The sequence below is a fragment of the Euleptes europaea genome, chromosome 12, assembly GCF_029931775.1.
Source record: "Euleptes europaea isolate rEulEur1 chromosome 12, rEulEur1.hap1, whole genome shotgun sequence".
In the NCBI taxonomy this organism is placed as follows: domain Eukaryota; kingdom Metazoa; phylum Chordata; class Lepidosauria; order Squamata; family Sphaerodactylidae; genus Euleptes; species Euleptes europaea.
This window is the reverse complement of record NC_079323.1, coordinates 25653788-25677690: the sequence shown is the minus strand read 5'-3', so window position 1 is coordinate 25677690 and position 23903 is coordinate 25653788. Positions and strand designations below refer to the sequence as shown.

At 43.4% G+C, this 23903-nt stretch overlaps 1 protein-coding gene across 1 annotated transcript in view; it reads left to right on the top strand.

Annotated features, from left to right (window-relative positions):
- STARD13 (StAR related lipid transfer domain containing 13) overlaps positions 1 to 23587 on the top strand; it is a 155159-nt gene extending 131572 nt beyond the window's left edge. The window contains exons 7-14 of the mRNA XM_056858396.1: positions 2027 to 2186; positions 9176 to 9374; positions 12970 to 13177; positions 16245 to 16359; positions 17552 to 17773; positions 18120 to 18337; positions 21344 to 21520; positions 23419 to 23587. Coding sequence (XP_056714374.1) covers positions 2027 to 2186; positions 9176 to 9374; positions 12970 to 13177; positions 16245 to 16359; positions 17552 to 17773; positions 18120 to 18337; positions 21344 to 21520; positions 23419 to 23536 — 1417 coding nt within the window. The 3' untranslated portion in view covers positions 23537 to 23587. The remainder of the gene's footprint in view (positions 1 to 2026; positions 2187 to 9175; positions 9375 to 12969; positions 13178 to 16244; positions 16360 to 17551; positions 17774 to 18119; positions 18338 to 21343; positions 21521 to 23418) is intronic.
- The last annotated feature ends 316 nt before the right edge of the window (positions 23588 to 23903 follow it).

The window sequence follows — 23903 nt, the reverse complement described above, 5'->3', positions numbered from 1 at the left end:
ACAGATACAGGTCCTGCTGATGTATAGGATCTGAGATACAGAGGAGACCTTTCTAAATAGTACACCTGCTTGCCTCACCTGGACTCCCTCATTAAAGGTCACAATAGAACCTAGAAATTCTCACTGGATTTCTATCTCCATCCTGCAAACTGATTATTTGTCATGTGATGGCTCATCTTCCACTCCTTAGCAATTCCCTGTGACTGCCATTAACTGAAGCTACCCTAGGCAAACGTCCTCCACTCACCACACAGCTTATTCAGGTCATTTTTATTTATTTGATTTATTTACTTCATTTACACCCTTCCATTCTCTCTAGTGAGGACCCAAAGGGGCTTACATCATTCTCTTCTTCTCCGTTCTATTCTCACAACAACAGACCTGTCATGCAGGTCAGGCTAAGAGTGCATGACTGGCCCAAGATCATCCAGCAAGCCTCCATGGCAGAGTGGGGATTTGAACCTGGGTCTCCCAGATCCTGGCCTGACACTCTAACCATTACACCACACCATGATGGGCTCCCCATGTCATACAACCTATTCTCTTGTGCTTCAGTACCACATAAATCATACTTCTCACGGTGGTGCATCCATACTCCTTCCTTTCCCCACATTTATTTGCTAAAGGAATTAAAACTTCTACACTGGAGAACACCGTAATCCATTTTTGAGCTTCAGCCTAAGATAAATTGGGCACGGAATGTTTTCTTGCTGTGATATTGTAAATGAACAGTAATGATAAAACATGCAATTTGAGATTGCAGACATAATGGGCCACACTGAGGAAACTAACTCTGTGTGCTTTCAAAGTTCAGTCTTCTGCCATTATTTATTGTGCTTTGAATTGTCAAGCTTTTTTAAAAAAGAAAATGTATTGGACTGAGCTAGTGGGAAGTTATGCTGCGAGAATGCTTTCTTGTTGAACTAATTATTAGTATACATCTGGATGCCAGTGGCAATATATTAGTGACATAAAATTGTGCACAATATAAAGCCTCCTATATCCTGCCATAGGAATAAGGAACATCTGCTACTGGTTAACCCTTTCCCTTCCCACCTTTCCTTCTCCTGCCTCAAACCCTCTCCTTTATCTGCCTTTATCTCTCATGACCCACCAAAGCCAAATGCAGCCTACTAGCCACATAGGACATTTGCTGGGAGACAACAGTAGGTTATTGCCACCTTTACTAGCATGTGGGTTTCCTGGCGAAATTTGCTCGAGTGCTATGGGAAACAAGATCCTGGAGTAGACAGACCTTTGGGCTGTTACAGTCTTATAGCCTACTAGGGCTTTGTTAAACATAGTGTTCTTGCTTCCTACCTTGGACTGAAGAAACGGGGAGACTACTACAGCTAGGGATTTGCATTCATTGGTACACCACAGGGTCAGGCCTAATATCCTGAGTCCCCTGGGCAAGAACTGTCTAACTTCTGTGATGTATACTATACCTAGAATCTTGTGTTAAATGATTCTCACCATCTTACATCTAATTGCTTGTTCACAAATCCTGTTGAAGTCTGTTAATTTATCTGTGAATAACTGTTTCCGAGGTTGTACATTTAATATTTCCCGTAAGGAGTATGTATCATGAAGTTAAAGAATATGAGCTACCAAAAGAAAAATGTCACATCAGGAAGAAGGCGTTCTTCAAATGTCACATCAAAGTGAGAGGGTACCAGCAGGATAGAAATTTGAGGCTTAGACGTTAGAATTTTCAGCTAGGGCTACATGTAAACTAGCCTAAATAAAGAAGGTTATTCTCTCCCCCTTCCCCTTTCCCAATACTATTGTGTGTGTGTGTGTGTGTTTTGTGTGTGTGTGTGTGTTTTTGTTTCCTTCTGTGGAATCCCTCATTCATGGAACAGATTGTCATTGGCTATTGTGTGTTTTGAGAACTGACAATTATAATGTTCTTGTGAAAATGTATGATCACCACATACTTAAATGGTATTTGCTTGTGTTATTTTCTGTAGAGAGAGAATGTATGTGCACACACGTATCATTAGCGTACTTGTACACATTTCAGGTCAGTGCCAAAATTCATGAAGAGAATGAAAGTTCCGGACTACAAGGATAAGAACGTTTTTGGTGTGCCTTTAATAGTCCATGTGCAAAGGACAGGGCAACCCCTTCCACAAAGCATACAGCAAGCCTTACGCTATTTACGCAACAACTGCTTGGATCAGGTAGGTTTTTCATTTCTGTAGCTTTATGGCTGTGCAAAACCTCCAGGGCAGTTTTATTCCTAGCTCATACTCCAAGTGATGGGTTTTTATGGCTTTGAGTTTTATTGTTTTGTTTTTGCTTCTGTTTGGCAGTGACTAGTAGAGCCGCAGCACATAAAATATAACGCACACATTGGAAAGACTTACTTTATAAGCACTCTATTTTGCCAACTCACAATGCAGCAGAAGTTTATCATTGTCAAACACTGGGTAAAGAACTGTCGTACAAGAACTGCACAGTGACTATCACGCTCCTGCTGCTAAGAGGCCCTGACAGTTTTAGGGATGTGAAATTTAGCATCCCATAACCATATTGTCCTCCTTCGTGGTCTCTATGCAGTCCCGCATAAGTCATTCTGCAGGGCGTCTTACTTGCAAAATGCTTTGTGGTCTTTACTGTGTATGCCATCTCAACAACTCTATGAGCTACGGTCCTAAATAAAGTGAAAGATCTAGGAAGGATGGCTGGACTCCATGTGTTTACGAGGTCAAGTCAAACTACTTAGTTTAATTATAGTTATGGGTTTGGTTTCCCACTTGGGGCTGTAGTTTAGCATTTTCCAAAATGAAAGGTCATACCAAAATCACTCAATAACAGCTGATTAGCAGTGTCAGGATGTTATGTTTCATAAGATCTTACCCTGTCTTGATGAAATATGATGTCTTGCTTTGATTCTAGTGCAGTGGTATTAAAGGTTTTTACTCAGAGCAAGCATAGTATAGTGGTTGAGAGCAGTGGTTTGGAGTGATGTACTCTTATCTGGAGAACCAGGTTTGATTCCCCACTCCTCCACATGAGAGGCGGAGGCTAATCTGGTGAACTGGATTTGTTTCCCCACTCCTACACATGAAGCCAGCTGGGTGACCTTGGGTTAGTCACACTCTCTCAGCCCCACCTACCTCACAGGGTGTCTGTTGTGGGGAGGGGAAGGGAAGGTGATTGTAAGCTGGTTTGATTCTCCCTTAAGTGGTAGAGGAAGTCGGCATATAAAAACCAACTCTTCTTCTTCTTCTTCTTTTCTCAATAAGCATTTATTACCATGTTGTGCTCTGACCTTTTGTCCAGCACCTCAGAACATTGGCTGTGCATGAGGCTAGTGTTTTTCCTCTATTATTGATATTGGCTGATGAGGAAAAAAACATTGAAACTGTGATTAGAGAAAGAAAGCCAACATGTTTACAGATATTGGCCATAATCCAGACATGCATAGTTTACTCTCATTCCCAAACAACAACACTGCCCCCATCCCGCATCACAAGCAGTTCTGTAAACATTCCCCTGGGGCCATTGTTTGGAAGTGACAGTTAAAAGCCTTGCTGCACATAAAGCAGTGCATAAGCATGAAGGGAATTTTAAATCCATGGATCACTTATTTCCAGTTGTGTGCTAGATTAATTCTGAGTATATTGAGAAAGCTATATGTGTGTTGGAGAGAAAGGAGTTACCAGGGGAAAATATTTCCATTGACTATTGATAACATAGAACAGAGGTTCCTAAACCTTTTGAGTCATGGAGCACTTTTCAGGAGAGAAATTCATCATAGAGCACTAATTTTCACGTAGCACCTATATACTAAACCGAATTACAGTAGTATTTTTCTTTCCAATCTCTTCATGGAGCACTAGGAGATGTTTCGTGGAGTGCAGTTTGGAAACCTCTAACATAGAAGGATGTTAGACAGGTTTTCTACAATCTATTTGTTGGGATAAGGTCTTGTGCAATCTTTCTTTTTACAAACGGCATATAGGGATCATGACATGTGACATGCATCGAACCTTCCAAGTTTTTTGCCCCTGAAAAGCATCTCTCCCTCCACCATTTTTGGGGGAGGGGAGGGACTTCAATGCCATAGAGTCCAATTGCCAAAGCGGCCATTTTCTCCAGGTGAACTGATCTCGATCAGCTGGAGATCAGTTGTAATAGCAGGAGATATCCACCTAGTACCGGGAGGTTGGCAAATCTAGTTTCTGCATACTCCGGGAACCTCCCATGCAAAACAATATGACCTTGTACTAAACCGAATTACAGTAGTATTTTTCTTTCCAATCTCTTCATGGAGCACTAGGAGATGTTTCGTGGAGTGCAGTTTGGAAACCTCTAACATAGAAGGATGTTAGACAGGTTTTCTACAATCTATTTGTTGGGATAAGGTCTTGTGCAATCTTTCTTTTTACAAACGGCATATAGGGATCATGACATGTGACATGCATCGAACCTTCCAAGTTTTTTGCCCCTGAAAAGCATCTCTCCCTCCACCATTTTTGGGGGAGGGGAGGGACTTCAATGCCATAGAGTCCAATTGCCAAAGCGGCCATTTTCTCCAGGTGAACTGATCTCGATCAGCTGGAGATCAGTTGTAATAGCAGGAGATATCCACCTAGTACCGGGAGGTTGGCAAATCTAGTTTCTGCATACTCCGGGAACCTCCCATGCAAAACAATATGACCTTGTACTAGGGTTGCCAAGTTCCCGGTGGTGGCAGGTAAAATCCCGCCAATCCACCGGGCTGCCCGCCGACCACCTGAGGGCCAGCGGGCAATGTGTGCACACGCGCCCGCACAACACGTCCACGTCCCTTTCAGTTTTACCCAGAAGTGACGCGGACACTCTAGCAGCCTCCGCCACTCTTGCAGCCTTTCAGCAGAGAATGATAGAATGTCCACATCACTTCTGGGTAAAACCTTCTGGGTGAATCTGCAAGACCTGGTAAGCCTACCTTGTACATTTACCAAAAGCCCCCCCCCCCCCCGCAAAAAAAAATGCCTGTTGAAAACTGAGTGTGCTCAGGAGTCAGGGAATGTTAAGAGCAGTTGAAAGGAATGGGGGAAATTAGGCTGCTCAAGCTCCTGGGAGCTCATTAAAGCTCCCGGCTTGTCATTTTTTGTAATAAATCAGTGTTTGCACTTGGTTTTTTGCTCCATGGTACCTCTGTGAGACCTTGTTTTTGGATTATATATAAATATTGGAGAGCCGAATCAATGTACAGCTTTTTTGTTAACATTGGTTGCAGTCAGATCAATTAGGAATTTGTTTCTGAAAGGGAACAAGGATTCTTTTTTTAAAAAATCATCACAAGACCTGCACTTTATAATTTTTACAAATCTCTACAAATCACAAGTCTATCAATAAATTTGTGAGAAGATCCCAGCAATGGTCTAAGCATATACAGGAAATACAGAGAAGCTGAGACCTGTGATTTTAAAGCAAAAGTGTAGCTACTCTGTCTCCCCCCCACCTTGTCTTTTCCCCCATTCACTACATCATTTCTTCCACTGTGAAATGAGGGGAAACATCTCTAATAGATCCCAAGTGGTATAACAGAACTTCACTTGGGAATAAAAAATGTGATTTGTGCAGGGGAATTTGCCTCAGGGGAATTCCATTCCACTGTAAAAGGACAGTGTTCTGCAAAGACACCAGCTCATTTGAAGGATTATTAATTCCTTGCTGGAAAAAAGCACATGATAAAAATATATCTCAGAAAATCTATGTAAATATTCCCTCTACAATCTCCACTTTTCCACTACAGGCAACAAGAGAGAAAAGGAGGGAGGAAGCAGAAAGAAAAGGAGAAATCTGTCTGAAAATTATGTCCATAGCAAGCTAAGATTTTTCTTGGGAATTGATATGTAATATAGAAATGATATTTACTTAACTAACTACTGCTGCAGTAGATAAGATAAAATCCTTCTTGACAGATCTCATTTTGAGGACCTCCGTGCACCAAAAGGCATCTCCAAAATCTCTTGAATATTTATTTTACAAAATTAAAACCTCTCCTTTCTGCCCTCACAATGGCCGTCAAGGCTGCTAACAATTTAAAACATACATGATAAAATCACATTTTAACCATTAAAATAATCTCCCCTCAAAAAAACACATCAATAAAACAATTAAAAACAGAGTTAAAGTGTGTGTGTGTGTGTGTGTAAGTGCCGTCAAGTCGCTTCCAACTCATGGCGACCCAATGAATGAAAGTCCTCCAGAATGTCCTATCTTTGACAGCCTTGCTCAGATCTTGCAAATTGAAGGCTGTGGCTTCCTTTATGGAGTCAATCCATCTCTTGTTGGGTCTTCCTCTTTTCCTGCTGCCCTCAACTTTTCCTAGCATGACTGTCTTTTCCAGTGATTCTTGTCATCTCATGACGTGACCAAAAGCCTCAGTTTAGTCATTTTAGCGTCTAGGGTCAGTTCAGACTTGATTTGATCTATAACCCACTGATTTGTTTTTTTGGCAGTCCACGGAATCCGTAACACTCTCCTCCAACACCACATTTCAAAGGAATCTATTTTCTTCCTATCAGCTTTCTTCACTGTCCAGCTTTCACACCCATACTTAGTAATAGGGAATACGATGGCACAAATTAATCTAGTCTTGGTGGCCAGTGACACATCCTTACACTTCAAAATATTTTCTAGCTCCGTCATGGCTGCCCTTCCCAGTCTCAATCTCCTTCTGATTTCTTGGCTGCAGTCTCCCTTTTGGTTGATGGTGGAGCCAAGGAATAGAAAGTCTTGAACAATTTCAGTTTCCTCATTGTCAACCTTAAAGTAGTCCAGCACATACAGGACATGTAGTCCTGTACATATTGTACATAAATTATGTACAGACATAAAAACAGCATTTAAACCATGGTCAGGAAGGAGGGATCACAGAGGGAACGCCAAATTAAACAAGTCTTCACCTACTGTCAGAAGAGAGAGTTCCAGAGCTTTGGTGCCATGACTGAGAAGGCCCTCTCCTGTGTTGCCATCTGCCTAATCTCAGAAGGTGGGGGCACCTGAAGCAGGGCCTCCAAAGATGGCCAAAGTGGACAAGTGGGTTCATAAGGGAGTATGCGGTCCTTTACCTTTCATAAGTGTTTGGTGGTCCCAAACCCAAGACCAGCAGTTTGAATTGTGCCCAGAAACAAATTGGGAGCCAGGGTAGATGGGACAAACCTAGAGTGATATAGTCTCTATGAACCACTCCAGTCAACATCTGCTCACTTCTTTAGAGCCACCTTTTTGTTTCAAAGTGGGCTCTTGTTTTAAAATGTTGTATCACATCTCTCCGAAAAGTTCAAACCAATTTGGTTTCCTAATTAAGTCCTAATATTGTCAACTTCTCTACTGGAGGTGCGTGTAATAAGAATAATTGTCCAAGTAGCATTTGTTTAATATAACGCACCATTTTAAAATAAATCCTTTATGACATGTGCCAGCTTGTTTGTTAATCTGCAGTCCTCTCACTGCACACTTGACAGCACACTGTTCTGTCTTAGCTTCTCTTTTCTCCAGATTTACTACAACTGGAGAAGTAAATTTATTTTATTGAATTTTTATCTGGGCCTTCCTCCAAGAAGCTGAGGATGTCATACATGGATCCATCTTTCCAATTTTGTTTTAAACTGTTACTGCAAATCCTTGCCTGTGTGAGCTGCCTTCAGTAGATAAATGTTATTCCCCACCCAACAACCCTGTGAGATTGATTAGGCTGAGAATACCAAGATGCAGGTGGCTGAGGAAGATTCAGATTGTTTCTGTACTTTTACTCCGGGATCAGGATCACTGTACAAACAATTGCCTTTTTAATTTGTCAGCAAAGAAGATGGAAATTTAATGGTTGCACCGCTGAATCTGAAGGTCAGGGAATCGGTTTTTGAACCCAGGGAACTCATACTTTGTTACTGATCATTATGGCTTGTATATCTGATGTGCTTTGATTATTATGGCTTGCATATATGGACCTATTTTGTATTATGGTAGATTTTCTAATACTCTTACGCATGGCAGCCATTCCTTTCTCACACACATATTCCAATTATTTCTCACAGATTCTCAGCAGTAGATTTGTGGGAGGGGAGACCCTTCAGCCTTACCAGAATCACAGGTTGAGCAGCTTTCTCGAGGTGATCCCCTCTCAGGAAGGATGCCTGGCATGCCCTGATGAAAAACCACCTCGGAGGCTTGATCATGAGTAGTTCCATTGGTAGCTGAGCCACTCAGACTCCAAGGGAATTCCTTTTCGTCCAGATCTGAACCCTTTGGAGGGGGGTCTGTATGTGACAATGGGTTAGGCGAGGCTTTTCCTTGGGTGAAGACATACATTCTAAAGTGAGGCAGAAGTGGATTCATGTACATTTGCTGCATTCTGAGGCATTTGTTTTCAGGAATGAAAATGTGCATTCAAACCACATTTACAACATGTGCCTTTCTTTAGCCTTACTGGTGTTAGAAAGTTGGCCATGACTGAACTTCAGTATAATCTGGGGGTTGTTTTTTTAGATGACAGGGTCTGACAGGTAGGTGGGGTGTGATGAGTATCTCAGGAGCAGGATTTTTTAACCCAAACTTTTAAATTTTATTTATTTATGTTTATTTATTTTTTTGCCAACCTCACGGATATGGTGTTCACAGCCCTGAATGACCTGACTTGAATCTGAGGATGTATCCTAACTACACATCCTGAAAGGCCAGGATTAATTCTATATAGAATCTCTGAGATCAGGAGTTCCCAACATGGTGCCTGTGGGCACCATGGCACCCGCGGACACCTTCTCTGGCACCCGCCAAGTATTTTGAGGAAGTGGGTGGGGCCAGGTTTCAGATTGACCATTGGAGATTTGATTGGCTGCACAGATTTTTTTTTAATGTTGCTTTGGCAACAGCTGCCACCACAGCCCAAAGATCTACATACACTGTGCTACTGAAGTTAATCTGTGGCAAACATTTTGTGGCTGGCTCCACCTCCTGTGGCAGCCATTTTGTGGCAGTCATTTTTTTAATTCGCCCACCATGCCATGTCAGAATTTCAAATGTTCCTGCAGGCTGAAAAATGTTGGAGAAACTGTCTTAGATAGACTGGTGTATGCCATGATTGCGGGAAGTGTTAAATATTGTTTTAATAAGTGCTTGTAATGTATATTTTTCTTTCTGATGTTAATGACAAAATGCCTGATTGATTTAGGTGGGCCTTTTTCGGAAGTCAGGTGTGAAATCCCGAATACAGGCCCTACGTCACATGAATGAAAGCTCCCCTGAAAATGTCAGCTATGAAGACCAGTCAGCATATGATGTGGCAGATATGGTAAAGCAATTTTTCAGGGACCTTCCAGAACCTCTTCTCACTAGCAAGCTAGGAGAAACTTTCCTCCATATCTATCAATGTAAGTACTATAGTTTTATTTATTGTCATTTGTTATTTGTATGTTGCTATCCAGCTGCGTTCCTCCCCCCAAATAGTTTAAAAAGGTAAAGGTCCCCTGTGCAAGCACTGGGTCATTCCTGACCCATGGGGTGACGTCACATCCCAACGTTTACTAGGCAGACTTTGTTTACAGGGTGGTTTGCCAGTGCCTTCCCCAGTCATCTTCCCTTTACCCCCAGCAAACTGGGTACTCATTTTACCCACCTCGGAAGGATGGAAGGCTGAGTCAACCTTGAGCCGGCTACCTGAAACCAACTTCCGTTGGGATCAAACTCAGGTCGTGAGCAGAGCTTGGACTGCAGTACTGCAGCTTACCACTCTGCGCCATGGGGCTCTTCCAGATAGTTTACACAATAGCTATAACTAATAAATAGAAAATCAAGTAAGGCCTTTACAATTAATGGATTCTGGCTTTATGTGTTTGTTGAGTCCAGAGCAGCAACATAATCAAAATAACTCATTCTCCTTACAGTGAAGAACTCTGACTGACTCATAAAATCACTAGCCCCAAACTAATAGGAGGATGTGTTCACACATCCCAGGGAAACAAGGGAACTGCACATGCTATTCCCTTCACTGAGTGCCAAAGCCTGGGATGTCGTGAGATCATACCAAATAGCATCAATCACCTGTTAGGCAGCATTTAATGCAATCTGTTTAAAGCATGTGACCAAATAAAACACGTAGCTCTTCCCCTTCCCCCACCCAAAATGTCTTGCCACTGTTAATTGATGGTGACCAGTCAGTGAACAAACGCACACTCCAGCTGTTGCCCAGCAGGAGAAATCATCAAGAAATATAGGATACACCCTACAGCTGTAACCTGAATAATGCAATATTATTTGAAACGATTTTCCCACATTGTAGGAAACTGTATGTGATATACATATTACATGCAAGGCAGTGCAGATCTTCACACACAAGGGTCATAAGTTAGGATTGCTTCTAATGGTAAAAGTACTATACATAGGGAGAGCATTCCTCAGCAGGTCTATTAAATGGGGCTTACTCCCAAGAAAGTGCTCTTTCGATTGCATTGTATGTTCCGAATGTATGCCTTCTGTAGGAAATAGGCACGTGCTTCGCCTGTGTTTTATTTGTGTTTTTTGTGTATGTGTGTGTGTATTGCTTTCTTTGTAATCCACCTTTCTCACTTGGACTCATGGTAGATTACACAGAGTGAGTCAACACAATCAACAGGATGGGACGTTCAATAAACAATGCAATACGATTAAGGTTGTAGAACCAACCAGAAATCTAAAGACAGAACTGAAGCAAAGCATAAGTATTAACATGACACATCAGATGATGCCAAAATTAGTAGGACCCTAGTTTCAGCAAGCTATAGACAGTAATACAGACCACAGTCCCTAATAATTTATCTGAGTAACTTTGTGAATCATTATGTACAGTGGAGCCCTGTTGCCTGCACGGAAAAGCCCTTTGAATAATTCAGTTCGGCATAGTTTGCAGAAAGCCAGGCAAGTGGGAGCCTTCTTGACCTCCTCAGGCAGGCCATTCCATGAGGTAGGAACCACAACAGAGAAAGCCCCTGTACTCCCTAAAAGAGTCAAGTTTTTGATTGTATAGAATCAATAAAATGAGGCAACTTGGCAAGCTCAGGATGGTAGGCGACTTTTATGGAGCCATCATCCCGCCACTTGATAGCTGTATTCCCACGTGCGTACTAATTTTGCACATCAAATGACACCTTCTCGCTTCATATTGTTCAGGTGGCAGCAGAATTCTGGCCAGTTCAGGAATATTAAAGTATTTGTATTTTTTAGTGTCGTGAATTCAAATACATGACCAAGATTGTGTGTAGCTATCCTAGTTACAAGGGATTTTTAGGATTTGATGTTAGAGTTTTGATCTGTAATGACCTTGAAGGCAATTTGTGTCTCCCCGGGTAGATCATCCCAGAGTACAGCTCATAGGCTGTAGCAGATCATTGTGACCTGCTCCGCTCTCTGATCCACCATTATACGGTTGGCTCTGGCTGGTGAGCCCTGTAACTCTAGAAGAAGAGAAGATCTTACAAGTCCCTGTACCAAAGCACTTAAGTTTTTCCTCCGCTTAGCAACTTGGAGTTGTAATGCATTCACTTCACCCTCTTCTGAAAGCTTTCAAATAAAGTGCTTCCATGAACCTTCAAGTAAAGTGAAATTAGAGACGGGAATGTAGTATATACCATAAAGTTGTTTCTCCTGTTCTTTCTTTAGTTTAGTGTCTGATTCACCCAGGGGAACCTTCAACACAACCTGAGCGAGCATAACAGGTAGCTTGTGAAGTAATTTTTATCAAGCATTATACTGAAGGATCCCCATTTGTCCAATCATTAAAGTCTTCCTTCACTTGTGCAGATTTTTAAAAAATCTGCCATAGCAACAGCAAACTAGGAGCATCCTTTTAAAAAGAGCTTGTGAAGTTATAGATCTGCATTCTCAAAAGGAAATGAGTCCTCTTGGTCACTGCACAACTTGTAAACTTCCTGAAGATTTAAGCATAGTAGTAAAACTCTCAAGACAAACTCTGCAGGGATTAAAAGGGCTTATTAAAACCTTATTTTGCCAGACATTTGGAGCTGATTTGGCAGTTGTATTTGGGATCTCTGTTGCTGAATGCATTTATACTGTACTTGTACTGCTGAATCGCTTGCTGTATTTTAGGGTGATTTGACTGCTGTTTTCATAGCACCTTAGTGCCCTTGAGAATCAGCAAGGTGGGCTACAAATGTTTGTTACAATAATTAAATTTAATTGTCAAGATCAGGCTAGGATCATGGGCAACTATAATCAGAATAGATCTAGAAGTTGTGTTGTTCAGCATGAGATTGGTAGTTTGACCTGAAAGCCGCAACTAGAAGGAGAATAAATTGGTTCTTTATACCCCCATTTTCTCTACCTTTAAGGAGTATCAAACCAGCTTACAATCACCTTCCCTTCCTCTCCCCACAAGTCACCTTGTGAGGTAGGTGGGATTGAGGGAGTTCGGAGAGAACTGTGACTAGCCCAAGGTCACCCAGCAGGCTTCATGTGGAGTGGGGAAACCAACCCAGTTCACCAGATTAGTCTCTGCTCATGTGGAAGAGTGGGGAATCAAACCCAGTTCTTCAGATTAGAGTCCACCGCTCCTAACCACAACACAATGCTGGTGTATTTCTATTGACTGGGCAAATCGCTCCTGTACCAATCTTGGCCAATCCAGAAGTGTCATTTGTTTGTCAGTTGCAGATGGTTGTGTTACACATCCATATTGATTCTGCACTTAAAGAGAATTCTAAGTCTTGAACACAGATCATTGCTCACTTGGTTAGGCAGGGATCCAGCCTGTGCTATGAGGAGCAGGTAGCCATTTTCTGAGCCAAGCCAGGTGAAGAGTGGTTGTGAGAAAGCCTCACAACAAGGGAATAGGAAGAACGTGTGTTTCTTTGAAAAGTGCAGTTGCCTTCCAGAGATAATCCAGAGTTTTGAAGTTAGATCTTCTATAGCATTCAAACATCCTTGTTTTCATTTATGATCAACTTTTTAAAAACAGCACATATCATTCTTCAGATGTTCCAAAAGAACAGCAGCTCCAGACGGTACAGGCAGCCATTATGCTGATGTCTGATGAAAACAGGGAGGTTCTGCAGACGCTTCTCTGTTTCTTGAACGACGTCACCTCGGTGGAAGAGAATCAGATGACCCCCATGAATATCGCTGTGTGCCTGGCCCCTTCTCTTTTTCACCTCAATATAATAAAGAAAGAAAGCTCACCACGGTAAGCATTTGCTTGTTTGTTCTCTTTGCCTTTTCCATTCTGGAGGGCTGGAGTTAAATGCTTAAGTAATTTGATTGTTGAATAAATTGTTTCTTTGGCTTGGCATTCATTCAAACCTCTGCTAAACCAACTAGCAGCCTCAACACATGGGCACAAATAATATAAAATTATAAGGAATAAAGGCTGATTCATACAGGATTTTTCACCTAAATGAGAGCATTTCTGTCTTTGGAAGCATGGGCACAAAAAAGTGCTGTTTTGTCCTGACCTGGCTGGCCCAGGTGAGCCTGATCTTATCCTAGCTAGGAAGCTAAACCGGGCCAGTCCTTGGGTGGTAGACCACCAAGGAAGTCCAGGGTCACTACACAGAGGCAGGCAATGGCAAATTCCCTCTGTTCATCTCTTGCCTTGAAAACCCCAGAAGGGGGTCTCCAGGATCAGAGGAGCATGCTGAATATATTAAGTGCTGTGGAACACAGGTAGGATAATGCTGCTGCAGTTGTCTCGTTTGTGGGCTTCCTAGAGGCACCTGGTTGGCCACTGTGTGAACAGACTGCTGGACTTGATGGGCCTTGGTCTGATCCAGCATGGTTGTTCTTATGTTCTTAAGTCAGCTGCAATTTGATGGCACTTTGCGTACTCACAGCATCTGTTTTCACAATTCACAATCCATCTGCTTATCATCCCAACATCTGCCTCTACTCCATTCATCGGCACACCTTCACCGTCTTCATCACTGAGAGTGCCAGATCTAGGACGCTGGCATTGCTCCAGCCTCAGCATTGACTGAGCTTAGGTTTGACCTTTGCTCCACCTCCAGCACAGTCACAGTTGAGAGGGCAAGGAGGTACAGGGTTGAAGCTCAGGAATATTGTACGTTTTTGTGGATTCCCCCCCCCCCCACAAAGTTAAAATTCTGGCTATGGGTCTTCTACTTAAAGACCACTGTAGCATAACATCTAAATCAGGGGTAGGGAACCTTTTTCCTGCCAATGTGCCATTTGCACATTTATAACATCATTCAGGGGCCATACCAGGTGTAGATCTCCCGGAGGGGGGGAGAGGCTAGCATTGCCAGGTCTCCAGCCACCACCTGGAGGTTGGCAACCCCAGGGGAGGCCACACAGAGAAGGCCTGCAGGGAGCCCCTGCTCCCCCTTCCCAGGCGGGAGGGCAGCCAGCGGTGGGCCCAAGCAAACGAGGTGCCAGGGGGGTGCAGCCCACAGTCGATCGGCAAGGGAGGAAGGAAAACAGAGAAAGAGGAAGAGGGAGGGAGGGAGAAAGAGAGAGAAAGGGAGAAAGAAATGGAAAGAGGGGGAGAAAGAAAGAAAGAAAGAAAGAAAGAAAGAAAGAAAGAAAGAAAGAAAGAAAGAAAGAAAGAAAGAAAGAAAGAAAGAAAGAAAGAAAAGGACGGAGGGAAAGACAGAAAAGGACGGAGGGAGACAAAGAAAGACAGAAAAAGAGGGAGAAAGAGAGGGAGATAAAGGAAAAAGAGGAAGAAAAGAGAGAAAAGCCTTCCCCTCCCACACACACACTGGCCCCGCGCAACACACCCGGCGGCTCATGGAGCCCCGCAACCAGGCCCCAGTCTCCATGCCCTCCCCCCCAGAGTCCACAGAAGCCCCCCCCCCGAAGCCCGATCGGCTCCTGCATGCATGCTCTGCTGCCAGGAGCCGGCGGCCTCTTCCCCCCCGCCTCCCTCTCGCTGCTGAACAGCCGACAGGCAGTGAGAGGGGCTTACATGTGCTGCGGCATTCCTGCACACGGCGGCTGTAGGGGGCAGCCTTGGGGGACGCGTCCCTCCCCCTCCCCTCTCCTCTCGCTGACTAATAGTTGGCGAGAGGAGGTCCAAAGGGCGCCGCAACGCCCCTGAAAGCCATGGCCCCAGGAACACACTCAGGGAGGGCCACCCTGTGCCCTGCCTCCACGGTAGGGCCACGGAGCTCCCGAGGGCCACAAAAAATGTCCTCGGGGGCCGCATATGGCCCCCGGGCCTGAGGTTCCCCATCCCTGATCTAAATTCTGCTTTCAAAGGCGTAACTGGCACGACTGTGCAGTTTCCCATTTGGAGTCCGTAATGTCTTGGCTCTGATCCCTAGGCCTGCCAACCTCGAAATGGTGGCTGGAGATCTCCTGGAATCACAACTGGCTGACACAGATCATTTCCCCTGGAGGAAACCACTGCTTGGAAGTTGGTCTCTATGGCATTATACCCTGCTGAAGACTCTTGCCTCCCCAGGCTCCACCCCAAAAATCTCCAGGAGTTTCCCAACCCAGAACTGGGAACCCTAGATCTCACCATGTTGTGTAGTGATTTCGTTTAATTTGGCAGCATCATTCTCCCACTTCCAAACTTGCCATATTGATTTTGTAAACAATGTGCTAAGTAACAGGGGTGGTCTTAGTGATTCTGGGGCCCTGAGTAAAAGTCCAGGATGGGACCCCAGAATTATTGCCACCCCCACCCTCCCTGCTGTGAGGTGGGTGAGGGTTGTCACTGGAAGCCAGAAGCTTGAACCTTAAACAGAGAGGGTTAAAGCAGCTGCTTCTGAGCCGGCTTCCCAAGCTCCAGAAAGAACAGGGGCCAGTGGCGGCAGTGGGAGCCTGCTCTTTTTCTTCTCCCCCCTCCGTTGGGGGGGGGCAAAGCTGAGATAATGCCTGATATGTCATCACTAAATGGGGAAGAGATTCATTTAAACATTGGTGGTACCACTGCACATCATAACTGATCTATAGCAGCTTTCTCAGGAATGTCTGGGGTGGGGGGGAAGGATTTAATTCATTGTACAGACAGGTAGTCTTCCTGCCATTTTATTCTATGGAAGCTACGATGTACACTCTTCAACTTTTACTGCTTTTTATAATTTTGCCTTGAGAATACTTAAGGTACACATTTCTCCTCAGCAATAAAAAAGGGGTCTTTCTTCAGCTCTGTGATGTGACGAAAGTTAAGTATAAAGAACTGTCACTAGTTTGGTACTGAGAAGTTATGTCTCACAACTTTTGCTTTCATCTGAGAAAAGACTCTGTTCCTTTATCTTACTTGAGATGCTGAATTTCATTTGCAGAGTAATACAGAAAAAATATGCAAACGGGAAGCCAGATCAGAAAGATCTCAGTGAAAACCTGGCAGCAACTCAGGGCCTGACTCATATGATAACAGAATGTGATAAACTTTTTGAGGTGAGTGAAAGATTCAGACAGCATTATTCATGAAGGCAATATCCATAAGGGAGCATACTTTGAAGTAGTAAACCTGTATAGTTTTTCCTCACTTTGACCATGGAATAAGTAGCTCTTGGATTTGGGCTATTTATTCAGTTGTTGCAGAAGAAGCTTCTTTGTGTTATTTCTTTCCAGCCTTTCTACAGCACTGTTTTGTTGTTTTTGATTTTTATTTTAATAAAAAAACATACATTAAAAATTGCAATTTAAATTTAATGTTTAAATTTGCAATACAGACAAGAAAAATTTACAATTCTCTCTGACCAGAAGCTTTCTAAATACAAATTTATATTATATATTATAGCTGGTTCCTGCAGTACTTTCAATTCTTCTAAGTAGTCAGGTTGATGTATAAGTAAAATGTAAGTGCCAAATAACTGAGTCAAAATAAAGTAGCCTTTTCTACAACTGTCCAATACAACTGAAATACTTTTACATGCAAAAAAATTTCATTGAAATCTGTCAATTTCATTACTTCAATTAGAAAGTCAAAACCTGACCTGTTTATTACATTGCTGTACAGAACTCAGGGTGAGGTTCTTGGTTCTCTCTTCCTCAACTTATATTCACAAAAACCCTGTGATATATGTTAGGCTGAGAAGTCATCTGCGGTGCCATCATAACAAAAGTTATCCCCTTTGAAGTCTGTTGAAGTCAATGGGCTTAGAAGGGTGTAACTTCACTTAGGATGGCATTGCTAGTGAATTTCATGGCGGACAAGGATTTGAACTCCTAGCCCGGTCCCCTTGCTAATCACATCAGGTCTCCACAAGTCTATAATACCAAAAGTTGTTAAAGGAGAGAAAAAGCAAAACCAAAAAAGTCTAAGCCCTGACCTAGATAGCCCCAGGCTAACCTGATCTCGTCAGATCTCAGAAGCTTTCATGATATGTATTCACGTAGCAAAACTGCAGGGCTTGATTATTTGCAAGTGCTTTTGATGGGTTATGAACAGCTGGAGGGGAGGGAGGTATTTGGGATTTTAATCTTATTTGGTTTTAATCTGTAATATTTGATTTTTTTTATCTGTAATACCCCTTGAGCCAAGAGGAAAGGCAGGGTACAAGTATTTTAATTCATAAATAAATAAACTTCTAGGAAGCAGTCTTGCTCAAACCCATTAATCTGCAACCACCATTCTTTGGAGCAGATCCCACATGACATGGTAGCCCAGTCTCGGAATTCATATGTGGATGCGGAAGTGCATTCTCCAACTCTGGAGGAACTGGGGAAGCAAATGGAGGAAGAAGGTGGAAATTACCAGACCTACCTTGAAATTGTGATGCAGAACGTCTGTAAAGAAGCCAAGGAGAAATTCAAAGGATGGGTCACTTGTTCCAGCATAGAAAATACAGACCTCTCCTACAAGAAGGTAATTTACTGCAACCAAACAGCATCTACTGACTTCTGCATGACAACTGGTACACTGTATAAAGACTGTGCTTTAACCTCTGTATTCATGGAGAATTCTTGGCCTGTATTCAAAGGGATTTTTAGGGGCTTCATCTCATCACAGCCCTTTGTGGGCCCCTTAAAAGCTGCTTGTGAAGCTCAGGGAACTTCCAAAGTTGCAGCAGGAGGTATTTCAGTCAGAAAGTTAGAACAGGCTCTAACATGCATGCAAAGTACTTTAGGTACATGGACAGGCCTCTTTGGATCATGGCCCATTCTGCACATATAACCAAGTTTTCTCTTCTCTCCCCTCTCCCTTAAGTAAGGTTGGAGATGGAAATCCTCTAAGACTGTGGAAGGCGTCTGTGGAAGTCGAGGCTCCTCCCTCAGTTGTACTGAACCGAGTGCTAAGAGAGCGCCATCTGTGGGATGAGGATTTCTTGCAATGGAAAGTCACTGAAACCTTGGACAAGCAGACTGAGATCTACCAATACGTTTTGAATAGTATGGCTCCCCATCCTGCCAGAGACTTTTTAGTCTTGAGGTAAATTAAATTTGCTGCAGAAACAAATAGGAATGGGTAGCTACTTCATTTTGGAGGACATTGATTCATAGGGTCGCCATAAGTCGTAAGCGACTTGACGGCACTTAACACACACAGCTACTTCATTGCTTAACCATATTAACCTATCTTTGGGCTTCATTTGTCACCTATCTTTGGGCTTCATTTTGTTCCATTCCCCCCCCCAAATCATATAGAACTGAAGGAATGTTTATATTATACATAAGGAATATATGGTTTCTTTTCCCCAAAAAAATTCAAAAATGTTGGTTATAGCAATTATATTTGTCATACTAATTAGGATTTCCTTTTTTCCTCCCTCCTCTTAAGGGTTTCTAATTTCAGATAAAATACCTTGTAAGGTGTATTTCCAAATGTGTTTTTAATAATCATGTTTTGTATATATGACCACTGAGGAAGGCCCAAGAGGCCGAAACACATATGGTCTTGTATTGGTCATTTATAATAAGTGTATTATTAACTATGTTTGATAGCTTTGTAATCATTTACACTGGTGTTTTTATATGTAGCCTGCATTCCAGGCCCAGTGTTTTTAAGAAATCTGTTGTATACACTATATAATAAATATAATTATTTTATAAGATTTTATAGTTTCCAGCTCAACCTTTGAGGCTCCCTGTAATTTTCTGGTTGAGTTCTTTTCCCCTTTCTTTGATTGTCTATGCCATAATTTAGTAAATTTCAGTACTAAGTCACCCTTATGAATAAGGCAGAAACAAAACTCCTGTAAATGAATGTCCACAGGAAAACTTTAAAAATGTTCCCCTACAGGCTTTTCTGTGCTGCCTTTCTTGGTGTCAAATTTGTGACCATTAGATTGTACTATGTACATGGTATGTATAGTTTCAGATCTTAAAGTCACTATCCTAAAAGTGCATTTCAAAAAAATGGCACAGCAAGGGATCATTGAGATAGCACTATAACCACTGGCCAACTCCCACCTTTTCCTAGGTTTGGCCCAGCTCAAAGGCATTGCTAGGGGGTTGCCCAGGGGTGCCTGGGTCCCCCTAAATTTCTGGGGAGCCCCTCTCTAAATCCCCCCCTGGCCCTGCCTCCATAGATACTGGCAATGGAGGCCCCTCCCTGTGATGTCACTGGCTCCTCCCTATAATGTCATATTGATGCCTCTGGCCCAGCCCCAGCCTAGCCCCAACTCCAGAAGCTGTAAAGTCTACATCCCTACCAGGGATTTGCTCCTGATTCCTCCTTCACTCTGGGGCATTTTTCACGGTAGATTTTGCTTCTGTTTTGCCACGGACTAAAAAAAAACACGATTTAAATGTTTTTTTCATGGCCGCGATTTATCCCCGTCAATTATCTGTAGTTTTGGTTTTTCATGGGAACAAAGCATGCTGTATTTGACAACGGTTTGGTCTGTCCCTTTTGCAGGAGGCCTCCCCTTCCAACAGGCTCATTGTTTATGCCTGCCCCCAGCTCCGCCCCAACTCCGCCCAGCAGATTACCTTGTGCGGTTCACCAGCCCCAGCGCAAAAAACAAGCACCAGTCCCTCTGGTCTCCTCCATTTTTCTTCCACCCTCGCTCTGTTTTGCTTTTGGAACAGTCAGATTCCAAATTTGGGGGAGGGGGGGGCAAGGCAGCGCTTTCCTCAAAGCTTCCCTCTATTTTCTATAGGTGTGGAACCCATTGCCCTTTAATGATAGACAGGATTGGGGTGGGGGCAGGGAATCCATGTGCCCAGAGAAGTGTTTAGCTGAAAGTGGGAATGGCGGTGGGGGGGAGAGGAAAGAAGGCCCCTGGATTGCGCGCTGGCCATGATCCGGCCACATTGCATCGTGAGAGACAGGAGGGCTCCTAGCTTGCGCGCCAGCCCCAATCCAGCCAGTGTGCAGGGGCAGGAGAGGAAAAAAGGCCCCTGGATTGCGCGCCGGCCATGATCCGGCCACAGTGCATCGAGAGAGAGGAGGGAGATAAGAGCAGGCTGGCCGGCCCTCTTCAGAAGAGTGATGGGAGGGAGTTTTGCCTTGGGTTTTCCGCTCTCAGGATGCACATTTTTCCCATCCGATTTCTCAAAAATCGCCACTCCCCTCTGGGGCAGAGGCCCCAACAGCCCATTCCCTTGAACATCCCCCCCACAGGTCCAGCTGCCCTAGACTGAGCTGTCACCACCACCACCCCCAGCGTGCGAGGAGCACATAGCGTGGCCCCGCCGGTCTCCCCCTGGAGCCGTCCGTCAGACGTCCCCCTGGGCTTGGAGGTGTGGGCCCAGCTCCAAGGCCCATCCCGGGCGAGGGGCGGGGAAGGCGTGCGGGGACGGAGGGAGAGAAGTGCCAGGATTCTAGGCAGGCAGGCAGGCAGCAAAAGGGGTGGTATTCTTGTCCGAGCGCGAAACTCCCCCAGCCAATCACCGTTCTTGGGGGAGGAGAAAGGAGACGTCCCGGGGAGCGAAGCAAACATTTTTTCATGGGCATCCGAGCAACAAAACATGCATCCACAGGAAAGATCGTCTCAAAAGTGGTTTGGATTGCCTCTCTTTTAACGCGGCTTATTTTGCTCAGTGGGGGAAAATACGGATCTGCAGTGAATAACCAAAATTTGACTCCGGCGCAAATCAGCGTTGAAACAGCAGCAAATCTCCGTGAAAAATACCCCTCTGTGTGTGTGTGTGTGTGTGTGTGTGTGTTAAGTGCCGTCAAGTCGCTTCCAACTCATGGCGACCCTATGAATCAATGTCCTCCAAAATGTCCTATCTTTGACAGCCTTGCTCAGGTCTTGCAAACTGAGGGCTCACTCTAGTCCTCATTATTTCTGTGAACCTGTTCGACCACTACTCCTGCTGTACAGTACTCAGTTGGACTCACTCATGCGTGACTCCATTTTAAAGGGTTTGCACTGAGCTAGGGGCAAGTACGCTAATAAAAGACATAGCTGCCAGGTTATACGCCTTCTTTTTAAAATGTTGTTCTTTTCATCTAAATAACATTTTATTTTAAAACCCATTTTAACAGGACGTGGAGAACAGACTTGCCTAAGGGGATGTGTGTGTTAGTGACTGTCTCTGTGGAACATGAAGAAGCCCCTCTGATGGGAGGTGTGCGGGCGGTTGTTATGGATTCCCAGTATTTAATAGAGCCTTGTGGCTCTGGGAAATCTCGCCTCACGCATATCTGCAGGATTGACCTCAAGTAAGTACCACTGGAGCCAGAAAAATGGCCAGTAGAGTTCCTGCATGAAGGCAACATTTCTGGGCATTGTGTTTAACTGGGAAAGCACAATTACTTCTATTACAAAAGGCTACATCTGCCCGTTGATTCAGTGTTAAGTGATAACTCAAAAGAGAGAGATTTTACATGCCTGATAAGGCCCTGCTCTGGTATACTTTTCTCTCAGCTATTAGATCATCCCTGGATTGTTTCCTATGGTTTTGTGCACCTCCCAGATTCTTGTGATTACAGCTTTGTTTCTGATTACTTGAGTTCAAGAGATCATGCGTATGCAGGTTGGCTGGCTAGTTTACTGGTTCACAACATTTCCTTCTGGGCACACCCATGAGACTACATGGCTGGAAAATACTCCTTCATGTTTCATATCCCAGTAATAAAATTCCATTACTGTTTTGTGAGATACAGAAAACTTCTTGAGTACGTTTGGTCTGAAGTTCAGCAATGCTGTTTTATGCTATAAGCCATGAACTCTAAATTGGCTAGAAGGATTTCAGCTGAGCAGTTCTATCGCACTGATGCACATTACTCTGACTACGCAAAGAGCAGCTCATAGTGGACTCTACTTCAGCAAGGACTAGACTGTTAAAATGTGATTCCCTCCCCACCCCATTCACATCATGTACAAATCCCATAGCTTAATAGTGCCATCTTCTTATTCAGTCCTATCAACTAAAATACATTGCCTCAAAGAGATGACGTAACTATTCAGAAATACTTAAAAATACATTCACTCGTGTGTTGTACTCTCTAGGGCCATTTATGCTTGGTAATTAGCAGCGCATTCCAGGCTGAATTGCCCTGCATATATTTTTTTTTAGTTTTTTTACTCAGAACCGTCATTTAAGAAGTGATTGCGAAGCCGGCACATACCTTCTTCGCATTTCTTAAGAGCCCCTTTAACACGACCTTTTGATTTGCTCTGCCCCCACTGCTGAGAATACCCTCAAGGAACCATGCAAAATTACAGCTGCGCGTTAGCTAAGCACACAGCTTGCTATTGGCTATGCAAACAGGAACGAAGGAGCAGGCGAGTGGGGGGTGGGTGGGTGGAATTTCTCCTTTTGCATCAGGACCGTGAACAGGTATTTTAAAGGTCGTGTTTAAAAAAACAGCTTTGAGCGAACATCAAAATTGACCCTGCGTAAATGGCCCAGGAGAGGTTTTTTTTAATGCAATAGCAGGAGCGTGCATTCCTTTCCAGAGGAATATCCCATTCGTAAATTGTTTGTTCATAGCAGAATACAGTCACTAAAGGACTAAAACTAATATAACCCTGTAAGCTTGGGTACACTTTTTTGGGAGGAAGTCCAACTGACTATATGGGAACTACCTTACGAGTAAACACGTATAGGATAGGGCTGACTGAGTGAACATGACATTGTGAATATGAGAAGGTTCAAGATGGCAATCGAAGGTCCACAATGAGGAATATAGCTGTTTTCCATTTGTAAAGGTAAACAGCAGGTGCTCTTTAATAGGTAAAGGATATATTCAAGGTGCATGTAATCCATAATTCCATTTCCAAATAACAATTTCGCCACTGTTATTGTTATTTAGGCAGGTATGGCAATGTCAGTGGATGTAAAGCTGTGTGAATGAGACCCAAGTCCCACTATCTAAATTATAGTTTTTCCAGTGCATAAGGAACAAAGTGGAAATGTTAGTTCCAATCAATGGAATTTTCAGAATATATATTCTGGCAGTTATAGCAGATCTATCAGGCCTCTGTACTGTGTGGTTTCTCTAATGCTGACAGAAGAATGCATGAGAGCATGTCCTCTATTTCTGTTTGTTAGTATTTATGACATGCCATTTGGATAAGGGGAATACAATAACCTTTTCTCTTTACTTCCCTTCAGAGGCCATTCACTGGAGTGGTACAGTAAAGGCTTTGGACATCTCTGTGCAGCAGAAGTTGCCAATATCAGAAATTCATTTCAACCCCTTATTGCTGAGGGGCCAGAAACAAAAATCTGAGTGATGGAGGAATTCTCTGCATGCATTAAAGCCACTGGATTTCAACCTACATTTGTGTGCAATAGCGAAACAAGGATGCTGCCCTTGTCTGGAAAAGTCACCCGCTCACCTCCGTGACCCTCATCTGGTTTCCTTTGCTGAAGAACACTTTGCCAAGAATTTCTTCATACTTTAAAAGTATTGCCCTTGTGAGTGTATTGCATAACTCTAATATTTAAAAGCTTCTAAGAAGCTTATTTTAAAAGTGTAAATAGGAGATGTAAAAGTGTACATACTTTGCTATGTATAATAGCCACAATATGTGTATACTGTATATAGAAATATGTATATATGTTTTGTATATAAGCTATTGCTTTTTAGAGAAAAC